The sequence below is a fragment of the Neoarius graeffei genome, chromosome 24, assembly GCF_027579695.1.
Source record: "Neoarius graeffei isolate fNeoGra1 chromosome 24, fNeoGra1.pri, whole genome shotgun sequence".
Taxonomy (NCBI): Eukaryota; Metazoa; Chordata; class Actinopteri; order Siluriformes; family Ariidae; genus Neoarius; species Neoarius graeffei.
This window is the reverse complement of record NC_083592.1, coordinates 3785129-3810694: the sequence shown is the minus strand read 5'-3', so window position 1 is coordinate 3810694 and position 25566 is coordinate 3785129. Positions and strand designations below refer to the sequence as shown.

At 45.1% G+C, this 25566-nt stretch overlaps 1 protein-coding gene across 4 annotated transcripts in view; it reads right to left on the bottom strand.

The window, feature by feature from the left end:
• The window catches only part of LOC132872764 (class I histocompatibility antigen, F10 alpha chain-like), a 318444-nt gene extending 293172 nt beyond the window's left edge, over positions 1-25272 (bottom strand). For 2 of the 4 annotated variants that reach the window (XM_060907821.1, XM_060907825.1), the window contains exon 1: positions 25092-25265. In XM_060907821.1, the coding sequence (XP_060763804.1) occupies positions 25092-25152 (61 nt within the window). In that variant the 5' untranslated portion in view covers positions 25153-25265. Of the gene's footprint in view, positions 1-5127; positions 6003-6307; positions 6335-6543; positions 6658-6737; positions 7020-7945; positions 8222-19329; positions 19594-25091 lie in introns of those variants that run through there. The other 2 variants (XM_060907824.1, XM_060907820.1) reach the window with 2 other exon arrangements.
• Between the last annotated feature and the right edge of the window lie 294 nt (positions 25273-25566).

Sequence of the window (25566 nt, the reverse complement as noted above, 5' to 3'; positions counted from 1 at the left end):
GACAGTCTGGAGATGAAAAGACTGGGACTTCTCAGTGAGATAAAGAAGAATAACACCAAGGTGATTCAAGAAAAAATGGCCAAAACCTTCTCCATTCGAAGGCTTGAGGTTGTGAGTGGAAGTCCACCTGCTGATGACTTCAGAGAGAGATGGCCTGCTTTGTTTTGTGAAGATGGGGTAGGTGATTCTACAGACCCTTACAAATATTCCCTGCTCCAATAAGCAGTAACAATGTTTCTATAGTAAATATCGTTCCACCATGAATATTTTACAAGGTTTAAATTCTCTCGTCGTAATTTACTCCTTTTATTTTGCACCAGATTATTTAGCTCAGTTCCTGATATTTTATTTGTGATTTTATCAGTGCAGATCAAGGAGAAATTCAGGAGAATAACCACAATTTCCCTGGAGCCCAGCTTCATGGACAAACTTGACCACTACACACCAAAACTTATTACCCTGATGAAGGCCAAGGGAGGTGTAGTGGGGACCAAGCTGAGCCCGTCCCTGTACAAACTGAGTCAGGTGTGTTTACAAGTTGTGCTTGTTTGCAGGGAGATGGACCTTCTGTTTCTCTGACTCACACACACTGCCTTACACATATATGTAAGCAATTACAGCACAAATTCATGTGCTCACATCACTCCTCCCAGGCCCGGCGCCATGGGGGGCGGGGGGGGGGGCGAAAGGGGGCGTCGCCCCCTCGTGGCTACAGCCCCGCCCCCTCAACGGAGACTCAGATCACTTAATTGTTTTCTTATGAAAATATAATGTATTATAGACGTATTAATAATTTGCATTTTCAAATACGAAATATTAAGTGGTTGCGCATTGCACAAAAATACATTTTACATAAATCACTACTAAAACTGGCACGGTAGAACAAATCTGATTGGTTGTTATGATTCTTACGTTGCAATCATAGAACAACTGTATTAAGGTAGGATTATTTCAAAAAGCCTGAATTTAATATTAACCCTGTTTTAGACATATATCCCCAGCAAACACAAAACGTTTATAAAAAGTTGCATTAAGGTTAGGTTTTATTAAACGTTTATGAAATGTTTATGAAACGTTGGTGAAAATTTAATAAAGTCATATTTGCTGACCCGTGGCACATTTTTTATCATCTCTTGGTATTTTTAGATATTAAGATGTCATAATGATTGTATTACAATTATCAAAATAATCAGTAAATGAGTAACGTTTTATTGACGTTTTATAAACGTTCTCTTTAAAACGTTTCATTCACAACGTTTATGAAACGTTTATAAAACGTTATACATATTCGGAGAATTCTGGCTAAAACAGATAATATTAAAATTTCTACAATTAATTGTGTGATTATAAACACTACATGATGACGTTTTTAAAAAGTATCAAAAAACATGGGAATAATTTTATGGAAAATAAGTGGTTGTATAAACGTTTAATAAACGTTGAAAAAAAAACCTTCGATCTAGCTAAATATTTTTTAGATGTAGATCTAGATAGATAGATAAATCATTAAATGTGTGGCTCTAGTCTCGTAATTATCAAGTATGGTTTGAATAATTTGGATAGACGACCATTCGTCGTTTTATATTTGCTAAAATACACACCCTTTTGGCCCTGGCATTTTGTTCGCTGGTTCCCTGCGCCTGCGCGACCTACGTCTTTGCGCAGGCGCAGGGACCGGAAGTAGCGCCATTTTGAGCGTGTTGCTGTTGGGACAAGATCGAGAAGGCCGGGTCCACTTAGAAGTTATCTTAGAAAATCTCCTTCATCGAAGGCTCGCAGCTTTGGCCAAACAACTTATTTGATTTAATTTGCTTTTTTATTTCAACTTTTAACTGATTTTGCGCATTTGCTATGATTACGTTAACTTTAATGTTTTGGTTCTTAGTAGCAAGGCTTCTTTAATAAATTTAGATAAATTTTTAATACTAGTATCTTTATCATTTTTGCTGTTCATGAGGGCTTTATATGTAAATGTGAATACTGTCTATGTAAAAAAACTCTGCTCTCAAATCTGTTTTGTTGAACTTGCAAAGAGGAATGAAATAAACTTAAGTGCAATAACAAAAATGTGTTGTTATATTATAAGTTTAACAGGTATTAACATGGGCGGCACGGTGGTGTAGTGGTTAGCGCTGTCGCCTCACAGCAAGAAGGTCCGGGTTCGAGCCCCGTGGCCGGTGAGAGCCTTTCTGTGTGGAGTTTGCATGTTCTCCCCGTGTCCACGTGGGTTTCCTCCGGGTGCTCCGGTTTCCCCCACAGTCCAAAGACATGCAGGTTAGGTTAACTGGTGACTCTAAATTGACCGTAGGTGTGAATGGTTGTCTGTGTCTATGTGTCAGCCCTGTGATGACCTGGCGACTTGTCCAGGGTGAACCCCGCCTTTCGCCCGTAGTCAGCTGGGATAGGCTCCAGCTTGCCTGCGACCCTGTAGAAGGATAAAGCGGCTAGAGATAATGAGATGAGATGAGGTATTAACATGTTTCTAATAACGTTTCTAAAACATTAAAGAAACGTTTTACTATTGTTTTTAAAGGGTTTTAAGAAACGTTTATACAATGTTTTAAAAAACGTTTCTGAAACGTTTCCAGAATGTTGTATGATGGTTTCCAGAATGTTTTTCAAACGTTTATAAAACGAAAAAATTGTCACAAATTTTCGTTTTATAAACGTTATTTTGTAACGTTTCTGAAACGTTAGCCAAACGTTTATACAACGTTATATAAACGTTTTTGTGTTTGCTGGGTCAATCCTAACTACTGGGGACTAGTTATTGTGGGTGTGTGTGTGAAATGCTGACACAGCCGCGCACCTGTGATAAGGACAAGGGGCGGGGTCGTGCGGGCGGGCGGGGTTTTACATGCACACTTACAAGTGCACTGTCTCTGCAATATCCTGCACTATGCAGTCAGTTTACGGGAGTAGTCTTTCCCCCTCCGAATTAAACGAATTCAATCACAATATTGTGAATCCATTTTCTTTCTTTGTAGACTAAGTTTATCTCCGTTTATGTTGGTGTATGTGTTCATATATGGTCCACTTTGTGCGCAAATAGCGTAAGAATATGTGTCGTTGACGTCACACTGTAAAAAATGATTTGTTTTAACTTAAAAAATTTAGTGCAAGGGTTGCCTTAAGGGCTGCCTTAAAATTTTGAGTTCACTGAAATTAATATAGTAAGTTCACAACAATTTAACTTACTATGTGAATTCCAGTGAACTCAAAATTTTAAGGCAGCCCTTGCACTAACTTTTTTAAGTTAAAACAACAAATATTTTTTTACAGTGCACCCCCCATGCAGCGGGGGTGAAAATTCATCACTTCAGAGTGTTTATTTTGTCCCCTACACGCCTAAGCTGGGGTGGCGGATTAAGTGGTTAGCGTTGACTCGGTGCGAGTCAAGAAGGCCATTACTGGTGCAGCCGCGGGGCCTGTTGATTTTTTTAAATTATGATTTTGGCCGCCGAGCCAAGTACCTTAGACTTGCATTGACGTTTTGTTTTCATGCCGCGGAGCTATTTGTATGTATTTTAAATGTAAAGGACTTGCCTGTAGGTTTGTGAGTGTTGTTTTATGTTTGGCATCTTTCTGGTTGTACCGCGTGTCTGTGAGAAAACTGGAGGGGAGGGGTAACAGGTGGGCACGGGGGCTGATAAAGCGCAACTGCCCTGGTAATATGCCACATGATTTTCCCGGACTAAAGCAACCTTCGGGGCCGTGGTTTTGTGGTTGGCGCAGTTAATTGTTTGAAACACGTTGTCAGAACGCCATCACTACTACACACTATATGAAAAATATTTGCCCCCTTGCGATTTCTAATTGCCCCCTTAGTAAACTGTTCCTGGCGCCGGGCCTGACTCCTCCACACGTATGCGCTTTTGTTTTCCTGTGACATTTCATTGTTTATGAATAAGGGTTCAGTATTAACATTATATTAAACTGTTATCCGCAGCCTCATTTTGTACGTTGGTGAGAAAGAAGAGGACCCTTTTGAAGGTTGCCAGATAAAGCATGATTAAAATCCTTCCAGTACGTTATGTTGTCCCAGCCTTCTGCTTAGAAGTGTTGAGTTTACAGCTCACAATCAGCTTAATATGGTTTACTCTCTGGCATTTGTTCTGTAAAAAATGCTTTGCCGGTGTACACATAAAACGTACAAGTGAGAAGCAAATAGTTGAATATTTGTATTGAACAGCTAAATCCAATTTGACCAACAAAAGTCTGAGTCGGGGACGGCCCGAGTGCAGAGGCACATGATTTAGGGCTGAAAGCAACATTCATTTGGGTGCTACAATCAGTGGAGTGGAGTGCAGCCATCTTGTGCTTGTTCTACAATTGTTTTACTAACGCAGGCGCGTAATCGAAGCCATGTTTACTGATCATTTTAGAACATATTTGTTCATTCTGCTCTGGTAATTAAGTCACTACAAATGATTGAAGAAATTCTGTTTTGTTCCTTAACAGAATTCTTTTTTTTTTTCTCGTATCTTGTACGCAGGAGGACTGCCGCAGTGATGCCTCTCAACACATCCTCAAGATCCTGGTTGTCCACGGTGCTGATGGAGAGGATCCAGTGGATATATCCATCCTTCTTGAAGGCAAGGAGATGTTACAAGGATGCGGCAGCACTGCTAAAGCTTGCACACTGCTTATGGGACTGATTTATACCCTCAACCTTACAGACCCCCCAGCACTGCACTGCGCTACACTTTTGAGGGGTTTCAGAAATATTTCCTTGAGCTGGATGGGATTAAGCTGTCCCCCAAAGTGCAAGCGTTAAAGCTGAAATTGCTGTCTTAAATATCATCACCATGGCAACTACTGTACAGTCTCACCTGCTTTAACAGTTGAGTGCCTCCCAACATTTTGTTTTGAGCTGCCTCCCCCAACGTTCAGTGGCCTAAGGTTTAAGGTTAAAAGCTGACAAACAGTTTAACTGCATTATATTTTAATGGTTTGGTTTGTGATACAAATAAGCAACGTTTCCATAATTACAGTAAGTAAAACAACTTTGTTTATGAATTCAAATTTTCAAACAAAGTAATTTACTTTTCATATAACAGAAATAATACAAACGTAACATTTACTTAATATTTTGATGACAGTGATTTTCCTATATGAAAATAACATTTACTTAATATCTTTACGCATGTTAAGGTGAGTAGTAAGAACATTTTACTTGATATTACAGCATTAAAATTTACTTTAAAAAATCCTTGTAACAATTTGCACTCACATTTAAGTAAATTCTACAAGACATTTTTTTTTCAGTGTACTGAAACAAACAGTAGAGGATCTGAGACATGTAAAAGAATACTTTGAGATAAATGATAGTTAATCCTTCAATTTAGAGAGCAAAAGTGTTCATAAGAGGAAAAAAAAATCATACAAATATCATAGTCAATATAAAATTGCTAAGAATCTTTTGTCTAATTGCAAATAAAGTAATAACAGCCTCCTGGCTGAAGCCACAATAACAATGGAGGGACCGAATTCAACATCTGTACAATATGGAATACATGACTGCAGTATTACAACTGAAAACAGGTATTCCTAAACAACTGGACCCCCACTGCATTACAGTTTCATTTGATATGATCCGCAGGGGGGTTCCCCCTTTTTTTCCATCCATGGACAGTTAACCCCATTAAGACTTGTACCCGTAGCACTTAAATTTATGTTGAAAATGATTGGTTGTGATATACTGTATGACTGCACCTGTTAAAGGAAGTTCAAAAAAAAGTGATAAAATGTACAGAGGACAGAAGCTTATATACATTCCTCAAACACAGCGACACCCCGAGAAGGAGGAAAAAAAAAAACTAACAATCTAATAATTCCATTTTACAGCAATAACAGATTCACAATAAAAAGCCGTCCATCGAAACACAGGGAGAAAATCCCACACCGAGAGCAGATTACCCACTGGAGTAACGTGTGTGTGTGTGTGTGTGTGTGTGTGTGTGTGTGTGTGTGTGTTCCTCATCTCCATCTCCTCCTCTCCCCTAGAAAAAAAAACACAGACAGAAACAGGATCAGCTCTGATCTGAGATTTAATGTGAGCTCAGGCTTTTTTGCTGGATTTTCACTCCACACACACATTTTTATTCCATATTACACTGTAAACATCATCATGTCTTACTCTCTCACTCCAGCAGGAAGACACACAGCCACAGTTTAAGAGTTGTTGGAGGCAAAACTTCTTCAGAGGTTGTAAAACATTCAAATCCATCACAAAGTGAACTAAACACTGCTAATAAATAATGTAGTGGTTTTAAACATCATTTATGGATCATAAAGGTTCACTTACAGGGTTTGGGGGGAACAGGTCTGAATCCTGAAACACAGATGATGGACAGACAGTTATTATAAAATCTCAGTGCTGTGTTTGGCTTCATGAGATAATGAGTTCATATCAGTTTATTGTCTCGTCTAATTTATTAATGAAGATTAAAAATATGCAAAATATTCATCAAATCCTCTCAGAATGAGAAAGTGTAAATCTGTTCTCTGAAAACTTCACATCTGCCTCCTTCCTCCTCTCACCAGAGTTCCTCTTCTTCCAGAAGACAACAGCAGCGACAACAGCAGCGACGAGAGCGACGACGGCCACGACGACACCAATGACGACTCCAATCTGCCCTCCATCTGATTCTCCATCTGATAAATGAACACAGAGTCTTTATTCTCTGCAGCAGTAAATCAGCTTTCACTCTGTAAATCTGGAGTTTTATTCGGACCTTTCGGTACTTCTCGCTCTAACTCCATCTCCAAGCTGCTGTGCTGAACCACGCAGGTGTATTTGTGTTTCTGCAGCTCCTCAGCTGGGACTTTCAGAATGCTCCTCTTCTGGAAGCTTCCATCCTGGTTGGGTAACGTCTCTGTGAGCTCCACGTCCTCAATCAGGTCCTCTCCGTCCTTCTGCCAGGTGATCATCACTGCTTTGGGGAAGAAACCTGTAGCGTGACACACCACCTCTGGAGAAGGAGAGTATTTGTGGAACACTGACGCCTCGGGACGAACTGCAGAGACACACAGACACAAATATTACAGCATTCTTCTTTTTCCCTTCGTTTATAAAACGCCTCATGTGACCCTGATGAGGAAAAGTTTGTATCCCCGGTGAGGATGTTTTCAGTGTCGTCCTTAACACCAGTCTGTGTGTTTTAGTGAAGATGGAAACAATAGAACGGTTTCTGCAGGAAAGGAGGAAAGTTTTCAACACAAATGTTTACTTTCTTTCTTCATATTTGACGAAAAACGTCCCTTTTTTTGCTTTAATGTTTTTCGTGTCTTCCTTAATAAATATAATGAGCTCTAATCGTTAGTAAAGTTGTGTGGCGTCTCTGTGAGTCAAACACATACCGATAGAGTTTATTTCACTTTAATGAACTCAAAACGTTCCTCATTTACTGAGAGAGACGTCGAAGTGCCGCATCGTTCAGTCAGAAAAATCAACACACACTCATGGGACATGGAGGGAAGGGGGCGGAGCTTCCAGAGCCTCACACCTGTCAATCATTCCCGATTCGTATCTGGATTCTCTCAGGTTTCATTTGTGTTGAAGGGGAAAAGGGGTTTTGTGTGTGTGAGAGAGAAAACTCACAGCAGCGTACTCTGATCTTACAGTGGGGAGCGAGGACAGAAAATGTGTAAAAGTCTGTAAAGAACACGAGAAAAACTCGTTTTACACAAAACTATTGAGACAGAAGTGGAACAGGATTTTCCCTCACAGTCAAATTAAATGTTACTCATCATGTGATCAACGTTTTTGTCGACAAAGACGTGAAAGACGGTTTAGTGTTGGACAGAAAAATATATTTATATTTAAACGCACAATCTGTAAATGTGGAGTTTATAAATAAAGTCATTGTTCATGGAGATTTAAACATGAAAATCACAGGAGTGTGTGTGTGTGTGTATTACGGTAACAGATCACACACTTTACCTTTCCTCTCCAGAGTCTCTCTGCCGTAAGACACGTACTTCTTTAACCACTCGATGCAGATGTTCTCCAGGTAGTTCTTCAGGCCCACAGTGTCACCAGGATCATTATTCCACTTGTTCCTGGTGATCACAGCTTGAGGCGTTGAAGCGATCCAGGTGAGAGTTTTCAGATCAAAACTGATGAAATCTTCTCCATCATAACCGAACTGACTGTATCCTCTAGTGCTGCCGTCATCATCCAGCTCACAGCCGACCATCTCCTGCACTGTGTGAACTCCTGCATGCACACACACACACGTTAAATGAAAACCATTCACTACTCAAACCATTACACTACATTTTTCTACTCTTTCTTTTCTCCTCATCATTTATTTCATCCTTTCTAGTAGAAAAATTCTATTGCAGTCAACTTGCAAAACAGCATTTTCAGTGTGTGCTTGTGTCCTGTATTACACTGATTAATCTCACAGATCTGAGTGCAAAGCTGGACACATTCAGATCATTTTAGGCTGCGACACAAACTACAGAATGCACACTAAAGAGCTTCCCTAAATAACACGAATGTCCTGACAGACTATTCAGTATGATAGTATGCAGATTGGGACAAAGCCCATTATAGTATTACAGAAACATTACGAATAAAACACTTTATTTTGCACCTCAGCATTGTTCTGTACTTGTTTGCGGATTCACGATAAAGACAAAACGAGGTCAGAGAGCAAACTGCATTTACTCGTCACTTAAAGGTCATAGGCAACGGTCGGAGATGAAATGTAGAATATCAACTTTGTCTAGAAGAACGCCCCAAAAAGCAAATTCAATATTCCTGGTGTCTAATTTGCACCCTAAAATTGAATAAAACGGTTAAAATACTGTTTTGCCCAATTTCCGAAGGTTTGTTTACATCTCATTTATGCGCACTTTCACCGCCAGGGGCCCGTCGCCGTGACGTCATTTACGCCAAACAGACTGGGAGCAGCTCTGGGTTTACCTGCGAACCGAGCACACGTGTACGGACTCTGGTCGTGAGAGGTTGTGTAAAATGTCTGAAAGCGATCGCGATTTTGAAGCAGGAACTCTCCAAATTGAATATCGACAGGTGAAACCATATCTGTATGAACCTATGGCCGTTGCGAAGCAATCGGTGAACGTGGCTCACTGGTTTGACCGTGCGGCCTCGGAATCCGACAGCGACTCGGCCGACTCTGATCGCGGTGACCCCGGACCTCAACAAGACTCGCGCCCAAACGATTTATCCAGGTAGTTATGATAAATTCCTACTTTCGTCGTAATACTAAACAAGAGCCGTTTTGAAGAATAATTAAGCCGCCCTCCCTAGTGGATATAGGGAACGATTACTGGACAGCGCGCCGGTAGGCCACATTAGCCTGCCATCCGCGGCATTATACTATTTACAGCCGACTCTGAGCGAGGAAATATCCCTTTGTCTCATTTCCACAATGATTGTACAGGATCCCTCAGGATTCTCGACTTGTCAATTGCAAGCAAAAGTAAAAATGTTTCCCTCCAATCTTCTCCTTTTTGCTTGAACGTTGCTGCTCCGTTTCTTCTTTGACTACTTGATTTTGTTTCACGCGCACAATCCACTCGCTCCGCCTCTTCCGGAAAAAAACAACTCTCTGGCTTCATGCGCACAACCCACTCGCTCTGCCTCTTCTCCTTTTTCGGAAAAAGGCAACCCTCTCGCTCTGCCTCTTCTCCTCTCGGAAAAAGGTAAAAACTTCTTCCTGAACTGGTCCCGTTGTTACAGTTCACTGCACAACAATAAGGCGTGGGGGTTTTTCTTTGGAAATTCCTGAACGCACGTCTGCACTCAACCCGAACGGCAATGTAAGTAAACAGAAGTGGACTCAACGCAAGCGGTTTGTTTGGCTTAAATGACATCACGCGCCGAGTGGTCACAAAAATAGCCGAACAGAAATTTGCCACAATCCGTGCTAACTTATTTTAATTAGTACTTATTAACAATACTTCTTGGGACCAGAAGAAAATTGCAGAGGGTTTTTTAACATATAAAAGTTTCAATCGTGCATAAAATTAAAACAAGGGTTATGTATATAACCGCGGTTCTATGAGTTTCGGATGACCGCCAGAGGCGGTGCTTTCAGCACATGGATATCCATCACACGAACGTGCAGGTCGAGTAATAGTAACAACAAAGTCACGTGTGACCTGGGTGACGTCACCCCGTGACCCCGGCATAAAAGACCGGTAAACCCAGGAAGTGACCTCTTGGCAAATCTTCTCGTGTACACTCCGAGTGACTGCCAAGCTCTGGCGGTCATCCGAAACTCATAGAACCGCGGTTATATACATAACCCTCATTCTATTTCGTTTCTCCTGACCGCCAGAGGTGGTGCTTTCAGCACATGGATGACTAATACCAACCAGGTCATGAGGAGTACCTACCCGTACTCAGTGCTGCTGCGACGGGCCCTGAATGACGGCCGTCGCCACAGGATTATGTGGGACGACATTAAGACGGTAAAACCTGGTGAAGGTGCAGCTGGAAGCCCAGGAGGCCGCGCTGCATATGTCTGAAAGGGGCACGCCCTTCAGTGATGCCCATGAGGCCACCACACCCCGTGCAGAGTGCGCCCTGACAGCCGGAGGAATCGGGGAGCCACTGTGCCTGTAGGCATGTAATATGGCCTCGACTATCCACTTGGATAGCCTCTGCTTAGAGAGCGCCAGACCCCTCCTCGGCCCTGTGTGGCACAGAAACAGGGCGTCACTCCTACGGAAGCCCTCTGTACGGGATACGTACACCCTGAGGGTGCGAACTGGGCACAAAAGTTCCGACCTCTCACCATGGCCCGCCTCGAACGCCGCAAGGCTAAGGAGCTGGTTGACGAAGGTAGTAGAGAGGGTCTTCGGGAGGAAAGAGGGGTTAGGCCACAGAGTGACCCCACTGTCGCCGGAGTGCCACTGCAGGCACTCCCCACTGACTGACAGCGCGTGTAATTCCCCGATGCGCCTCGTCGATGTAATGGCCAGAAGAAAAGCAGTCTTCAGGGAGAGCCATGAAATGTCTACCGTGAGCAGGGGCTCAAACGGTGCGTCGCAGAGAGCCTGCAGCACCGAGTGAAGGTCCCATGTGGGTACCCGGCTCCGTCGGGGGGGTCTCAACCGGAGAGCACCCTTCAAGAAACGTGCCACCAAGGGGTGGGACCCCACGGTCCTTCCCCCAACTCTGGCATGCTGAGCAGAGATGGCAGCTGCATAGACCTTGATGGTGGCAGGGGTAAGACCCTTATCAAAGCAGAGACTGGCGGAACAGTCGAATGGTCGGCAGGGGGCAGCATGTAGGCCCCTCCCCCCGAGTTAAGCACCAGTTGGAGAAAAGCCTCCATCTGTTGGCATAGAGGGCATTGGTGGGGGGTGCCCGAGAGCTTGCAATGGTGTTGACCACTGCCGGCTCACAAGGACCTCGCAGGGGGTCCGGCCCTTCAGCGGCCATACCCAGAGCTGCAGACGGGCTGGATCCGGGTGCCAGATCTGCCCTCCCAGCTGTGATAGCAGGTCCGTCCTCACTGGCAGGCACCAGGGGTCGCCGTTCAGAAGTTGCAGCAACTTGGGAACCACACTCGGCCCGGCCACCGGGGGGGCGACAAGCAGCAGCCCGTGGTGGTCCATCGCAACCCTGTGTAGGGTTGGCACGATCAGCAGCAGAGGGGGGAGGCATACAGCAGTTGCCTCGCCCAAGCATGCGCCAGCGCATCCTGGCCCAGGGGACTGGGGCCGTGGAGGCTGAACCACAGAGGGCAGTGTGTCGACTCCTGGCAGGCGAAGAGGTCCACCTCTGCCCTGCCAAAACGTTCCCAGATGGCGAGAACCACCGCTGGGTTGAGTCTCCATTCCCCGGGATCGGGGTCCTGGCGGGACAGCAGATCCGCTGCCCTGTTGGCAGTGCCTGGCAAGTACATGGCACGCAGGCTCAAGAGATGTCGATGGGCCCACCGCAGAAGTTGGCCAGCCACTTCCAAGCACTGGAGGGACTTTGTGCCTCCCTGGTGGTTGATGTAGTACACTACCGTAGCGTTGTCCGTCCGCACCAGAATGTGTCTGCCGGTCAGGCCTGGGAGGAAGTGCTGTAGGCCGAGGAACACAGTCCGTAGCTCCAGCACGTTGATGTGCTGCTGTCGCTGCCCTGGACTCCAGTAGCCTCTGATGGTCCGGCATTGCCAGACTGCACCCCAGCTTCCCAGGGGAGCATCCGTGGTGATGACCTCCCTCCGGGAGGGGATAGCCGCCGGCGGAACACCCCACGAAAGGTAAGCCCTCCTCCATGGACGGAGGAGCCTGAAAAAAGTATCCGTCGTCTTCACGAGCCTGTGCAGCACTGGGTGGAGGTGGAGACCGTTGAACCACCTCTGAAGCGGCGTAAGTCCAGGAGTCCCAGCGGGACCAGAGAGGAGGCTGCCGTAAGCATGCCCAGCAGGCGCTGAAAGGTCTTCAGGGCGAGTGACCTACCCCGTCCGAAGCGGCCAAGCAGTAGGCGGATGTTGTGGATCCTGGTCTGGGAGGGAGTTACCATCAACCACCTCGAATCCAGGTGCATGCCCCAGAAAGTCGTCTCCTGGCTGGGCACCAGCGAGCTCTTCTTGTAATTCACCCTGAGCCCCAGCTCTACGACATGCGAGAGCACAGTCGCGATGTCGGTGCGGGCCTGAGCTGCTGACCGTGAACAGACGAGCCAGTCGTCCAGGTAAGGCAGGACACGCAAACCCCTTGCCTGAAGTGGTGCCGATGCCGCTGCCGCACACCCGGTGAACACACGGGGTGCCAGCGATATCCCAAAGGGCAGAACATTGAACTCGAAAGCCTGGCCCTTGAAGGCAAACCGCAGGAACTGCCTGTGGTGTGGCACAATGGGAGCATGGAAGTAGGCGTCTTTCAGGTCGAAGGTGACAAACCAGTCGCCCGCCTGGATGTGGTGTAAGACATCCACTGTACGCAGCATGCGGAATCTCATGGTCCTCAAGTGGGAATTGAGGGACCTCAGGTCGAGGATCGGGCGGATACCGCCGTCCTTCTTTGGAACCAGAAAATACCTGGAGTAGAACCCACCTTGCTGTCTCTGCCTGTCGACGGGAGAGACTGCTCCTTTCTCCAGGAGGGTGGCGATTTCCTGCCGGAGGACGAGGGACTTCCCCGGATGGCTCACGGTGGTGTGTTTGACCCCATGAAACGTGGTGGACGACGGCAGAACTGGATGCGGTAACCCTCGGTGAGGGTCACCAGCACCCAGGGGTCAACGCTCTCCAGCTTTGGAGCTGTTCGCTGGAAAGCGGCCGACCGCCGGCGCGCTGATGTCAGCGCCGTCCAGAGTGCCCCCGTCGGTCACCATGGGGGTGACGAGGAGCGGACTGGGTGTAGGGGGCGGCACCGCGGGTCCGGGAGGTGGTGGGGCGACGAAAGTCATCAACCCGTCTGGTCTCCTGGCGGGTGCGTGGCTGAGACAGAGTCGGTGTGGGCCCCCTGAAGGACTGGGCAGCATTGCCATGGTGGTGGGCCTGGCGGGGGCCAGCGAACTGCTGTTACGCCTAGATGACCTGGGCACTCCGATCCCGGGCTTGCTGAGCGGCTTCGCCAAACAGCTCCCCGGGGACAACAGGGAGAGAGTGCAGCACGCGCCGGTCGGGCTCGGCCAGAGGGGACTGTGCCCGCCATATCTGCTGGCGGCCGAGGGTGAGATACGACATCAGCCGGCCCAGTTCCCGCGACGAGTAGGCAAAGGCCTGGAGCCGCGTCACACAGCTCCCGTGATGCCGCGCTCGTTCCCTCCAGCATCTGGGGGTCCATGACACCTGGCTGGCAGAAGGGAACTTAAATAGGGCGAGAACGCCCCAAGTAAGTAGCCCAAAATAAACTATCAGGCGGAAATAAAAAATAAACGACCGGGCGAACACACCCATGGTCGGGAATATTAACAAGGATGGCGCCATGCGCTACGGAACTGATAAACAGTGGCGAGAAACACCGCTTTAATTTAAATAAATGAAAACCGCCTCTCAGTGTTGGGCATCTGCTGGAGGCCGTAGGTAGGGGCGTCCTGCATTGCCGCCAGGGCCCTGCAGTCACTAGGGAGGTGGGAAGGCATCTAAGGTCCGCCCAACACCTCTGTAACTCCTCGATGTATGAGGCCGAAACAGACAACGAGGAAGGCTATGCGGAACCTCTGAAGAAAGCGCTCTGATGCTGGGCCACCGGGGCGTGTCCAACCCCAGACGGGCCAATGCAGCCCTCAGCGTTGGCTGGATGGATGAGCATCCGCCTTCCGACGCTGCCACAGTGCCATGGCTGGTGGCCTGGGAACCGGCCGGAGAGGTGGAGTCGTGACCATCGGACCCACCGCAGTCAAAGCTCTCCGAAGCCCGGATCGACAGTTCATCCAGGCCGCGTGCATCAACGGCCGGTGACAGAAGCGGTGGTGATGGTGAACGGTCGGGCTGCCAGGCAGAAGGGGTGGCTGCGGGAACACTGTTGCCCTGTGGCGGAGGCTGGAGATTCGCCAGCAGGGCCTTCATCTCCTCCAGCTCGGTGGACATCACCACCACCTTCTGGGCCAAATCGCCCGAGCGCTTCTTTTTCGCCTTAGAAGCGGAGACATGTGGGGGAGCCCCACGGCGCTTGCTGGGCCCCGCTGCTGCAGCCGACACCATGTCCTGTCCCCCCGAGGCCCGGGGGATGTCAGACGGAGGATCCAGCCGAGCCAGCCTGGCGGTCCGCGCAGCCACACTCAGGCACATGCAGTCTGCGCAGGCCATGTCCGTCAGCCCCTGCCGCAGGTGATCAATACCCAGGCACGAGGGGCACTCGCGGTGGCCGTCCTCCGGCTCGAGGGGGGCCCGGCAGTTGGCGCAGCGAGAGAATAGGTCCATGACACCTGGCTGGCAGAAGGGAACTTAAATAGGGCGAGAACACCCCGGTAAGTATCCCACAATCAGGCGGCAATGAAAACGACCGGGCGAACACACCCGTGGTCGGGAATATTAACAAGGATAGGCGCCGTGCGCCACAGAACTGATAAACAGCGGCGAGAAACACCGCTTTAATGAAAACCGCTTACCTGAGCGACAACAAGCCGGCCTCCAGCGGCGAGAACACCGCCTCGGAGGGCTAATCAGCTAACTCCACCGAGCGAGAGCACTCAGCTTAACGGAGTAACAACCAATACGAATACAACACACCAGACAGCCGGCCCGTGAGCAGGCCGGAGACAAGGCTACACAAAATAAGGCGGTCGATAATATTAACAAGGATAGGCGCCGTGCGCCGCAGAACTGATAAACAGCGACGAGAAACACCGCTTTAACTTAAATGAATGAAAACCGCTTACCTGAATGAAAGCAAGCCGGCCTCCAGCAGCGAGAACACCGCCTCGGAGGGCTAATCAGCTAACTCCACCGAGCGAGAGCACTCAGCTTAACGGAGTAACAAACAATACGGATACAACACACAAGACAGCCGGCCCGTGAGCAGGCCGGGGCAAGGCTACACAAAACAAGGTGGTTAATAATGAGGGTCGACCGATACATCGGCCGGCCGATGTATCGGTCCGATATTTGTGTTTTTTAAGTGTATCGGCATTGGCCGATTCGCATGTGGTTTGGCCGATCCGCGCACCCCCCCCCCCCCGCCCCCCGCGCGCGTCATTTACAGACCGGCATCCAAGCCTTGCGAGAAAAACACTGCGAGAAAAAAATAATGGAAGACTGTCATCATGTTGGAACATTGTAGCCTACAACTCATAGAAGTTTGATATTGGCCTTGGGAAAATGTAGGCATCCTTTTTCGCCGTCGCCAGTTATGGCAAAGTGAAGACGCATAACCTGAAACGTTAGAGTATGCTGTTATCAACCGCAGTTTAAGGTTTAAGTGAAGTCAGCGTACTTCAGTCACTGTCAATTCGGCGTTTGAAGGAGTTTAACTCTGCGAACACCGGTAAAGCAGCTCAGCGGACACGTTTGTGTGTGTGTGTGTGAGAGAGAGAGAGAGAGAGAGAGATGAAAATAGAACAATAAAGAGAGATCAGAGTGGGGGCGGAGCCATGGTAACCAGATGTCTTTATACTAGAGCACTCTAGAATAAATTTTAGAGTGAAAGAAGAATAGGTCCAGACTGACAGGGGAACATGCTGAACGCCTCTGCTTCCTCCATTATAATCTACAGCCCCGGTCACACCGCCCCAACTTTGCTGGAGCGTTCCTTGAACAGTAGGGAGGGGGGGCCGAATTTCGACAACGCTCGTCACCGCGCACAAAATGGGAAAAAAATCGAAAACACGGGCGTTGGCTTAGCGGTGCACCACTGAAGCCGGCGTTGCTTTAGCGTTGGTTTAGCGGTGACGCGAGCGTTGGTATAGCGGCGTTCTGCGCATGCGGGCTTTGGCTCGGCGGGGGTATAAAGTTGGTTTAGCGGCACCGCTTGTGACTACGGAGCTGAACGGATCGTTTTGATACAAGTTCTGATAGATTTTTGATAGAAGCTCCACCATCAGCTTGTCATACAGTCCATGTTCAGGCCTTCTCAGTATCCACTGTCTGACCCACACAACTCTGTCTCTCCTTCTTCTCTCTCTTCTCCTTCTTTTTTCTAGTTAAAATTCTTATTACTGTTCTGTTGTCTGTATAGCTTTTCCCCTTTTTTCACTGTTGTTTAGTTGATATTATATTTTTATCTATAAAAACGTTTGTTATTATTATTTATATTACTTTATACTTTTTTATTATCATTCATATTACTTTATTTTTTGTTTATTGTTTGCTGTCAGTCAGATTATTTCTATTTTCATTGTTTTTGCTGTCTTTTCCTTAATGTTATTATTTGCTGTTACATTATCTTTATCATTATTTAATCATCATTTAATATTTACTATTAATATATACAACATTTTACTTTATAATTGTTATCCATAGGTACTAGTAATACTTTTTGAAATCAAATTTTATAATCAAATTCCAGTCTAGTCTATACAATGCATTTTCATTGTCTACTAGTCTAGTCAATTTAAGTCAATTTATTTTTATTATTATTATTATTTTATTATTGTGGTTATTATTATTTTCACCATTTACATAGTACAGTGAGTCAATATTAAGTCAAATCATAACGTTGCCATTGCTGTTTTACGTGTTTTAATGGGACCACAATGGAAATAAGTGCTTGCGCTTTCTTGTGTAATCCTGATTTTAATGTATTTTGTACTTCATTTTACATTATGATCAAATCAAATCAAAAAATCTGTCAACAGCTTGTTGCAATCTGAGGAGGTTCTGATTCTGCTGCTGGACTAGTGCACCAATCATAGCAAGTCTCTCAGCATCCATGGTGATACAGTTTTACTGTAACTTTGAGCAAATTCGATATAGATGAGGTCTGAACTCAACGGCAGCTCGATTCCAAATGAGCTCCTGGTCCATTTCTCCCTGTATTTATAGCCAAATTCTGGTCCCGCTCCGACACCTCTATACCAACGCCAAACCAAAGTTCATCACCGCCATGGATAGCTGCTTCAACGCCCGACACCGTTCCAGCAACCCCGTGTCCGCTCGTAAAATGCTTACAACCGCTCCACCGAAGTTTGTGCAACGTTTAATCGCCGCCCGGGCAACGCTGGCGAAGCAGCGGTGGTCCAGCGTTCAAGATTTCTGCGTTGGCCTAGCGGACCCAAGCATCCACGAACTTGCGTCTAGCGGTGCCAAACTTTGACTGGGCGTTGGTGGAGCGGGGGTGAACTTTGCCGGGGCGGAAAATTGCCCCCTCCTCACCGCTCGCAATATTTTGTGCAGCTCAAAACTTTCGGAGCGGTAGGAGGGCCCCTCGAGAAACATCAGCGGTGGCCGAGCGTATACGGTGTTGCTTTAACGGGGGCCAACTTTTGTTAAACGGTGGTGAACGGTTACAAGCGGTGATGAATTTTTTTCACCGCTCCAGGAACGCTCCAGCAAAGTTCGGGCGGTGTGACCGGGGCCTACAGCTCCTAAACTGGGATTATTGAGAATTTACAGTGAGGGATGTGTGGGGTAACTAAAGGCTAACAGTCTTTCATGCATATCATGCACAATTCTTTATTTATTTTTACATTTGTTTGCAATTGTTTGAAATATGTTGTACAGGTTGTTTAAATGTTACAAGTTCTACCTCAACTTGGTTTTTATTTTATTTGTTGCTGTTAAATAAATGTTCATTTGTAACTTGAGACCTGGAATATTTGTCGTTTTTTAAAACATTTTTTACCCATATTGGTCCAAAATATCGGCTTAAGAAAATCGGCAGTCCATATCGGCCATCGGCCAATGGTGATGGGAAAAAATCGGTATCGGCATCGGCCATTAAAAAACCCGTATCGGTCGACCCTTAGTTAATAATATTAACAAGGATAGGCGCCGTGCGCCACAGAACTGATAACAGCGGCGAGAACACCGCTTTAATTTAGATGAATGAAAACCGCTTACCTGAACAAAAAACAAGCCGGCCTCCAGCGGTGAGGACACCGCCCCGGAGGGCTAATCAGCTAACTCCGCCGAGCGAGAGCACTCAGCTTAACGGAGTAACAAATCAATACGACAAGAGAAAAAGAATTGGTGGACTTAACGCAGTTTCTTGGAGGATGCGTAAGCACAGCCCCAACCCTACGGGTAACGAAACTACCACAGCGCTTTGTCCAAATTCCAATCCAACTCGCAACCTGCAAACGCGAGAAGATGTAAGAGGTCACTTCCTGGGTTTACCGGTCTTTTATGCCGGGGTCACGGGGTGACGTCACCCAGGTCACACGTGACTTTGTTGTTACTATTACTCGACCTGCACGTTCGTGTGATGGATATCCATGTGCTGAAAGCACCGCCTCTGGCGGTCAGGAGAAACGAAATAGAACTGTTGCCTATGAGCTATAAGCATCATCCCGGTCTTCACAAATATGGCTGGGGAAATTTTAACTTCGTTGTACGCATACTGTGATTGGCTGATTCAAGCGGAAGTGAGGGAGACGGCCAATCAAAATGCTCCTTATAAAATCGCTCGCTATGATTTCTGTAAGCAAACATTAATCTCTGGGTCACAGCTGGTAAGCTTGCCTGATATACGAGAGGTCCTGTCAATTCCTCCCCCCCAAAAAAAATCTCACTGGATTTGCGTCGATCTCAAGAATAACCTGTTTTGACGTCAAATCCACGAATCTGTGGAAAATTCTCACCTCTGATGTCAACTGGCTCCTCTAAATCCCCCACAGGTGAGAGAATGCGAGTGTGAATAAGAGGCTGCAATAAGAACCTGTAAGTAATAAGTCTGTAGAGAGCACAGTGTGTGTGTGTGTGTGTGTGTGTGTGTGTGTGTGTGTGTGTGTGTGTGTGTGTTTACCTGCAGTGTGATTAAAGCGCTGCATCACTGTAGCCATATTGAATTTGAAGACCTCCTGTGTTCCCTGCATAACCTGTGTCTGTATGTTCCAGTAATCTGGATCATCAGTGTCGACCTTCTGTATCCACTCTGCCTTTGGGATCACCCTCCTGATGTTACTGTCGTAGTAACTGAACTGCTCTCCATCCACCAGACCAACTTCAGTGAATTCTGGGAAATTTACTCCTGTAACTCCAGTGTAGAGGTACTGCAGGGAGTATGTGACTGTAAAAGTTTAAATAGTTTTAGTAACTCATCATATTTAAATAAACAAACCAGAAAAACTCTTTAATTAAAAAGACAAACATGTTTTCATTCATGTGAAATTCTTGAAGATATAATAGTCTTTTTTTCTTATTTTAAAAAAAATGCATGAATAACCTGATAAAAAGAATAAAAATAGTGGTTTAAGCCATGGGGCGGGGGATTTGTGTATGGAAGGAGGCAAACCCAAAACTCATCTCATCTCATTATCTCTAGCCGCTTTATCCTGTTCTACAGGGTCGCAGGCGAGCTGGATCCTATCCCAGCTGACTACGGGCGAAAGGCGGGGTTCACCCTGGACAAGTCGCCAGGTCATCACAGGGCTGACACATAGACACAGACAACCATTCACACTCACATTCACACCTACGCTCAATTTAGAGTCACCAGTTAACCTAACCTGCATGTCTTTGGACTGTGGGGGAAACCGGAGCACCCAGAGGAAACCCACGCGGACACGGGGAGAACATGCAAACTCCGCACAGAAAGGCCCTCGCCGGCCATGGGGCTCGAACCCAGACCGTCTTGCTGTGAGGTGACAGCGCTAACCACTACACCACCGTGCCGCCCAAACCCAAAACTTTCTTTAAATTAATTATTAAATAATAACATAGACAAGGTGCTCCAGTGGGGGGAAAAAAAAAAGTTTACTTGCCAAGTATGAGGGTCCTAGAGGGAGCAAACCACCAACACATTCACACTGAGCAACGCAGGATTCATGTGTGCAGGAACTGACCACTCAACCTGGGCAGGAACTGACCACTCAACCTGGGCAGGAAAGCCCACCCACAGCCAGCTGACTGACAGCTCCAAGCTATCAATCTCAAAAAAAAAAAAAAAAAAGATCCCACCCCAACAGGGAAAATTAAAAAGTAATTGAGATCAGGATTGTTTGTTGGCCATGTCATAGAGTCGATAGGCCGTTCCTGAAGAAAAGCTTTACAGTCATGGAAATTAACGTTTTGTGTCCGGTGGATTCCAAAATCTACCAGCCACTTTGTTTTAACTGGACCTGTGTAACCGCATGTGAAAAACAATACAGGAAGTTCTACAACATTCAAGCGTGATTATTCAGGTAAATACAGTGTCCAGCCAATTTATTTTACCAGGGCACCACAGCCCGTCCTCCAGAACTTACACCCTGCCCAGATTTATATGCACCCTCTTCATAAAAGCATCCTTGACACATGTTCTGCCACACAAACAAAGTGTGCTCTATCCACCATTTGGTCTTCTCACAAGTCAGTGAGGCAAAGTAAACACAAGTGTAAAAATACCGTAGGTACCAGCAGTGGAATTGTTTCACCGCTTGTGCAATTAGCTGAATTCGGTCAACTTCATATTAGCACCACTTCCCAAATGTCTGCTTAATCAGAAACTGAATTATACCCACATACAGTTGAAGAAAATCCCTTTCCATTGACAGCGTTCCAGCTAGTATATTTTACCAGGGTGTCATGCTCTGGTGTCACCCAAGCGCCCCCTATGGGCCAGCCGCCACTGCTTTGGCCCTTAGTTAAGAAGGCTCGTGAAAAGGGCAAGAAAGCATCTTTCAAGAGCTCATATGCCCTCATTGATGGGAAGAAGTACAACTTCTCAGATGTCTAATAAGAAAAACCAAAGCTGTTTTTACTTGGAAATCTGGGTCTTGTTTCTTTCTATGCAGCCCAGCTGTGATTTTTATTTTTATTATTTTCCCCCCCTCATAAGAAATCAGTAGGCTCCTAAGCTGGCTCATAAAAATCTATAGCCTATATTTTTTCCCCTTTTTTGGATTTTTTAACATACAATTTTTTTCTCTCTCACTGAACTACACTGACTGACTGAATAAAAGAGATTTAAAGGGGAATACCCATATTCAATTCTGACAAGATCATCACTGGACACTTTATTGAGCTTTTTTTTTGATAAATCTCTTCACTCAAACTCAATGGGCTGCCCAGCTCACATCTGACCCTTTTGAAACCAAACTTCAAGAAACTTCACTTGATGCCTCAGGCCAAGTCCCCGCACACATCCATCCCCTCATCTGAGACCTGCACTCGTCTTTTCCTTGGTTTTCACGCATCTCTTTTTACCTCCATAGGCTTCCATTGATTTTTGGCCCCATTCACATGAATGGAGTTTTGCTCAGTAACGCTTCACCACACATCCACCAAACTTCATACGGCACCTCAGGCCAAATCACCATCACACACATGATATCGGTTCTGACCCGCACTCGGCTTTCTCTCGCCTTTCATCCGTCCAGTTTTTTCTCCATTTTGCCGCTAATCAATGGAAGCTTGACTGAGTCACTCCTCCCTTCCCCCATAGGTGATGATGCATTTGGCAAGGATCTGCTCATTTGAGACTTTGACAGCAAATCAACTTCAACTCAATGGCCACTTTATTAGGAATACTTGCATGCACACACGATAGCAATTAGCATATAAGCATTCACGTGTTACCATGCTAGCTGTTAGCATGTTACCCATTACGATATCATGCCTGCTGTTAGCTCGCGAGTTGTTAGCATGTTCACCATTAGCGTGTTATCATGAGAGCTGTTAACATGTTAGATTAGCATGGTAGCATGCAGAGTTCGCATGTTTGCTGTTAGCGACTTCGCCTGAGCATGTTAGCATGCTAACTATTAGCATGTTAACTGTTAGCATGTCACCCTCAGTATGTTAGCATGCTAAAAGTTAACATACTATCCATTAGCATGTTAACATGATAGCTGTCAGCATATTAGCCTTAAAGTGTTAGAATTTTAACAAATAGCATGTTAATCATTAGCATGTTAGAATGCTAGCTGTTAGCATGTTATCTATTAGCATGTTATCTATTAGCATGTTAGTATGTTAACTGTTAGCATGCTAACTGTTAGCATGTTGGCATTAGCATGTTGGCATTAGCTAGCTTTTAGCATACTAGCATGATAACAGTTCTGCTACAGCTCAGCAAGTTCACTTTGCATTTTCTCTGTGGAAATGCAGTCTAGTTATTCATGAATTACTACAGTTCTGAACTTCAAATGTTAAAGGATATGGGACATGGATTTTTTTCTGGGCATAATTATGTATAAAGGACATAAGAAATGCCATCTAAATCACTGCAGGTCATCAAAAATGTGAAAATCATCACATTATTCAAGTTTTTTTAATACATCAGCGTAAAACAAGGATTCGTTAATGAGCTAGGTGGTCACGTGACCCGTGACATAACAAAAACTTTCCAAGGAGCCAGTGCTTGGGAATCTAATGTAAACAGGTTACCGAAATGGACACCATCGACAGTGACATTCCCGATGTTTCACAGAGATGTGAAGTTAGACCCTATCAGTTCGAACCAATAGCTGGAAATTCACATGAACATGGATCTTGTCTTTACTCTGACGAGTCAGATGATTCTGAGAGTGAGAGTTCATTCAATCCCCATGAAACTGAAAGCGGTCGGCTCGATAACACTTCCTGGTAAGTTAAAAACAATTCTGCTCAAAGGCTAATGATCTGTTGAAAGAAGTATTATTTTTGTATCATACATTGAAAGTTCATCATAGATCTAGCTAAAGTCCGTTGCAAGCTAGTTTTTTTTTTTTGCTGATATTTTTCGAGATTGATTGAGATACAATGCTTCCAGAGTCCGAGATGAAAACATTCAAAATGGTGAAACACCATCACACAGCCAACAACACTACGCCATTTGGCGAAAGAGATGAAAATTAAGAAAAGTTAAACAAACTTACCAACATAACATTTATTTAAATGTCCATTAATGTTACAGGATTTCTTGACTGTCTCTACAGTTGTAGGAATGTTAGGCCCTGTATATTATGGCGCTATCACTGCCTCCATGAACCCGGCTATACGGCCTCTTAAATTTGGCTTGGCAATTAATATCACTCAGTACCTGAGTATTAATGTTGAAAGAATCCTCAGTGAAATGGTCCAAACACAGTTTGTGGGAAACAGTAGGTGCAAAGTTTTTTCTACGGCAGTAGTGAGCCCACACTTTCCTCAGCTTCGGGTCCTTGGGGAATGCAAAAAAACTGACTCCAGGGCATTTCCCATTGGAATTATTGCAACAATAAGCAGCACAATACACCATGATGTCCAATGTATGATGTCCAATGTACTTTAAAGACTATAAAATCAATTTTCTTGTCATCCACTTCTCCATTCATCTACCCGCTTGTGCTGTGCCTGAAAGTCTTTGTGACGTATGATCACGTGACAGCGGCTCTTCCGGTTGTAGAAAATGCATATCAGAAGTCGAGCAGAAATGCCATATAATCATCACGAATATAACGATTTTGCTGAATTTAATAGATGATTTTGTATTTGTTGATGCAATTAATTCATATTTTTAATGGAAAGAAACTGATATAGCGTGCTTTTATGTTTCATGTCCCATATCCTTTAAAATTCTGGTCTTTGGAGAGATGATGGAGACTCTTTTGGTGGAACACAATGGAGTAAAATATTGTGACCCTCTAATGTTGACCTGAAGTTGGTGCCATTGGGGGTTGGCATTGGGTTTATGTCCCCACCAGTGTTAATACCAAACCTACACCCTTGCCTACATGTTCTCGTTCTAATTGTTCTTACTTTTATCCAAATGACAGCTGGCAATACGTTGTTACTTTGCACGTTTTGTTGATCTGGGTACTGATCTTTGAGAACCTGGATTGGCAGAATGTTGCCTGTGAAGAAAAGAATGTCTTTATTATCCTGTGCCAAGTTAATATTTACTTAAGTGCAATTTTTAAGAGCCATAGATTGGATTTTATTTATTGTGAGTGGTTTTGTTTGACTGTTTTATTTCTTTAGATGATTTATTTATATTTTTGACGTTCCACTGTTGAATTGAATAAGTTGACTTAATTAAAAAGTTTACTGTTCTTTGAAAGGGTGTATTTTTGCATGATCATTATTTTACTAGTGGCATAAAATTGTCTTGAAAAGATGTCAACAATAATATCGTTTATCGCAATAATTTCTGAGATAATATATCGTCCAACAAAATTTGTTATCGTGACAGGCCTAGTCGTTACTCACCAACATATTATACAAACTGATCTGATCATTACATTCACGCGCATCATGTTTTACTATAGTTATAAAATATTAACTAATGTTACAACTAAAAAGGTCTTCTCTAATTACTGATTAGATAAAAATACAGAGTTTAGATTAACACAGTTAAGTTCCTACAATCACAGAAAATAAACACTTCACTTAAAACACAATGTGTATATACGGACGGGTTGACGGCTAATTTCGCTGCTACTTGTGACTAAGTGACAATAAAGGATTCATTCATTCATTCATTCATTCATTCATTCAGAGTACTATCAGATGGCGGTAGTGCACTTTATCAGAGCGCACTGTTCCATAAATCATTTACATGCTGATAATCTGCTGTAAATAATAAACATTTACACAACACAGCTTTAGTTTGTTTCTGAACTTTACCTGCTGATGAAAGATGAAGAGAAACTGTGAGAAAAAGTAAAACTCCCAGTCCGTGTCCCATCTGACACTGTGATCCAGAAAGAGACGGAAGAAACTTAAATAGTTTTAGTTTTAAAAAGTTCTTTACGGTCGTTGAAACAGGAGCGGGTGCTTGGGCACTCTCCAGAAATGAAGTGAACATTCCAACAGGAAGCCACATTCGGACCAATAAGAATCCAGGATTCAGGCGCGTCATCATTTGCTAAGAGGAAGTGAATATTACAGGTTGAGTCGGGAAGTTGAAGCAGTGTTGTGCCTCCAACGCACGAGTTCATGCTGTGTAGTCTGAGCAGAATGACTGATGATTGGAAAAGCAATTGTCTTTATTATAAGATTATTATTATTGGATGGGTTTTTAATATATTTTCAGATGAGATTTCCTTTCTTTGAATCCCCAACTTGCGAAATTTACACAATCACTTGACCTAGTAGTACA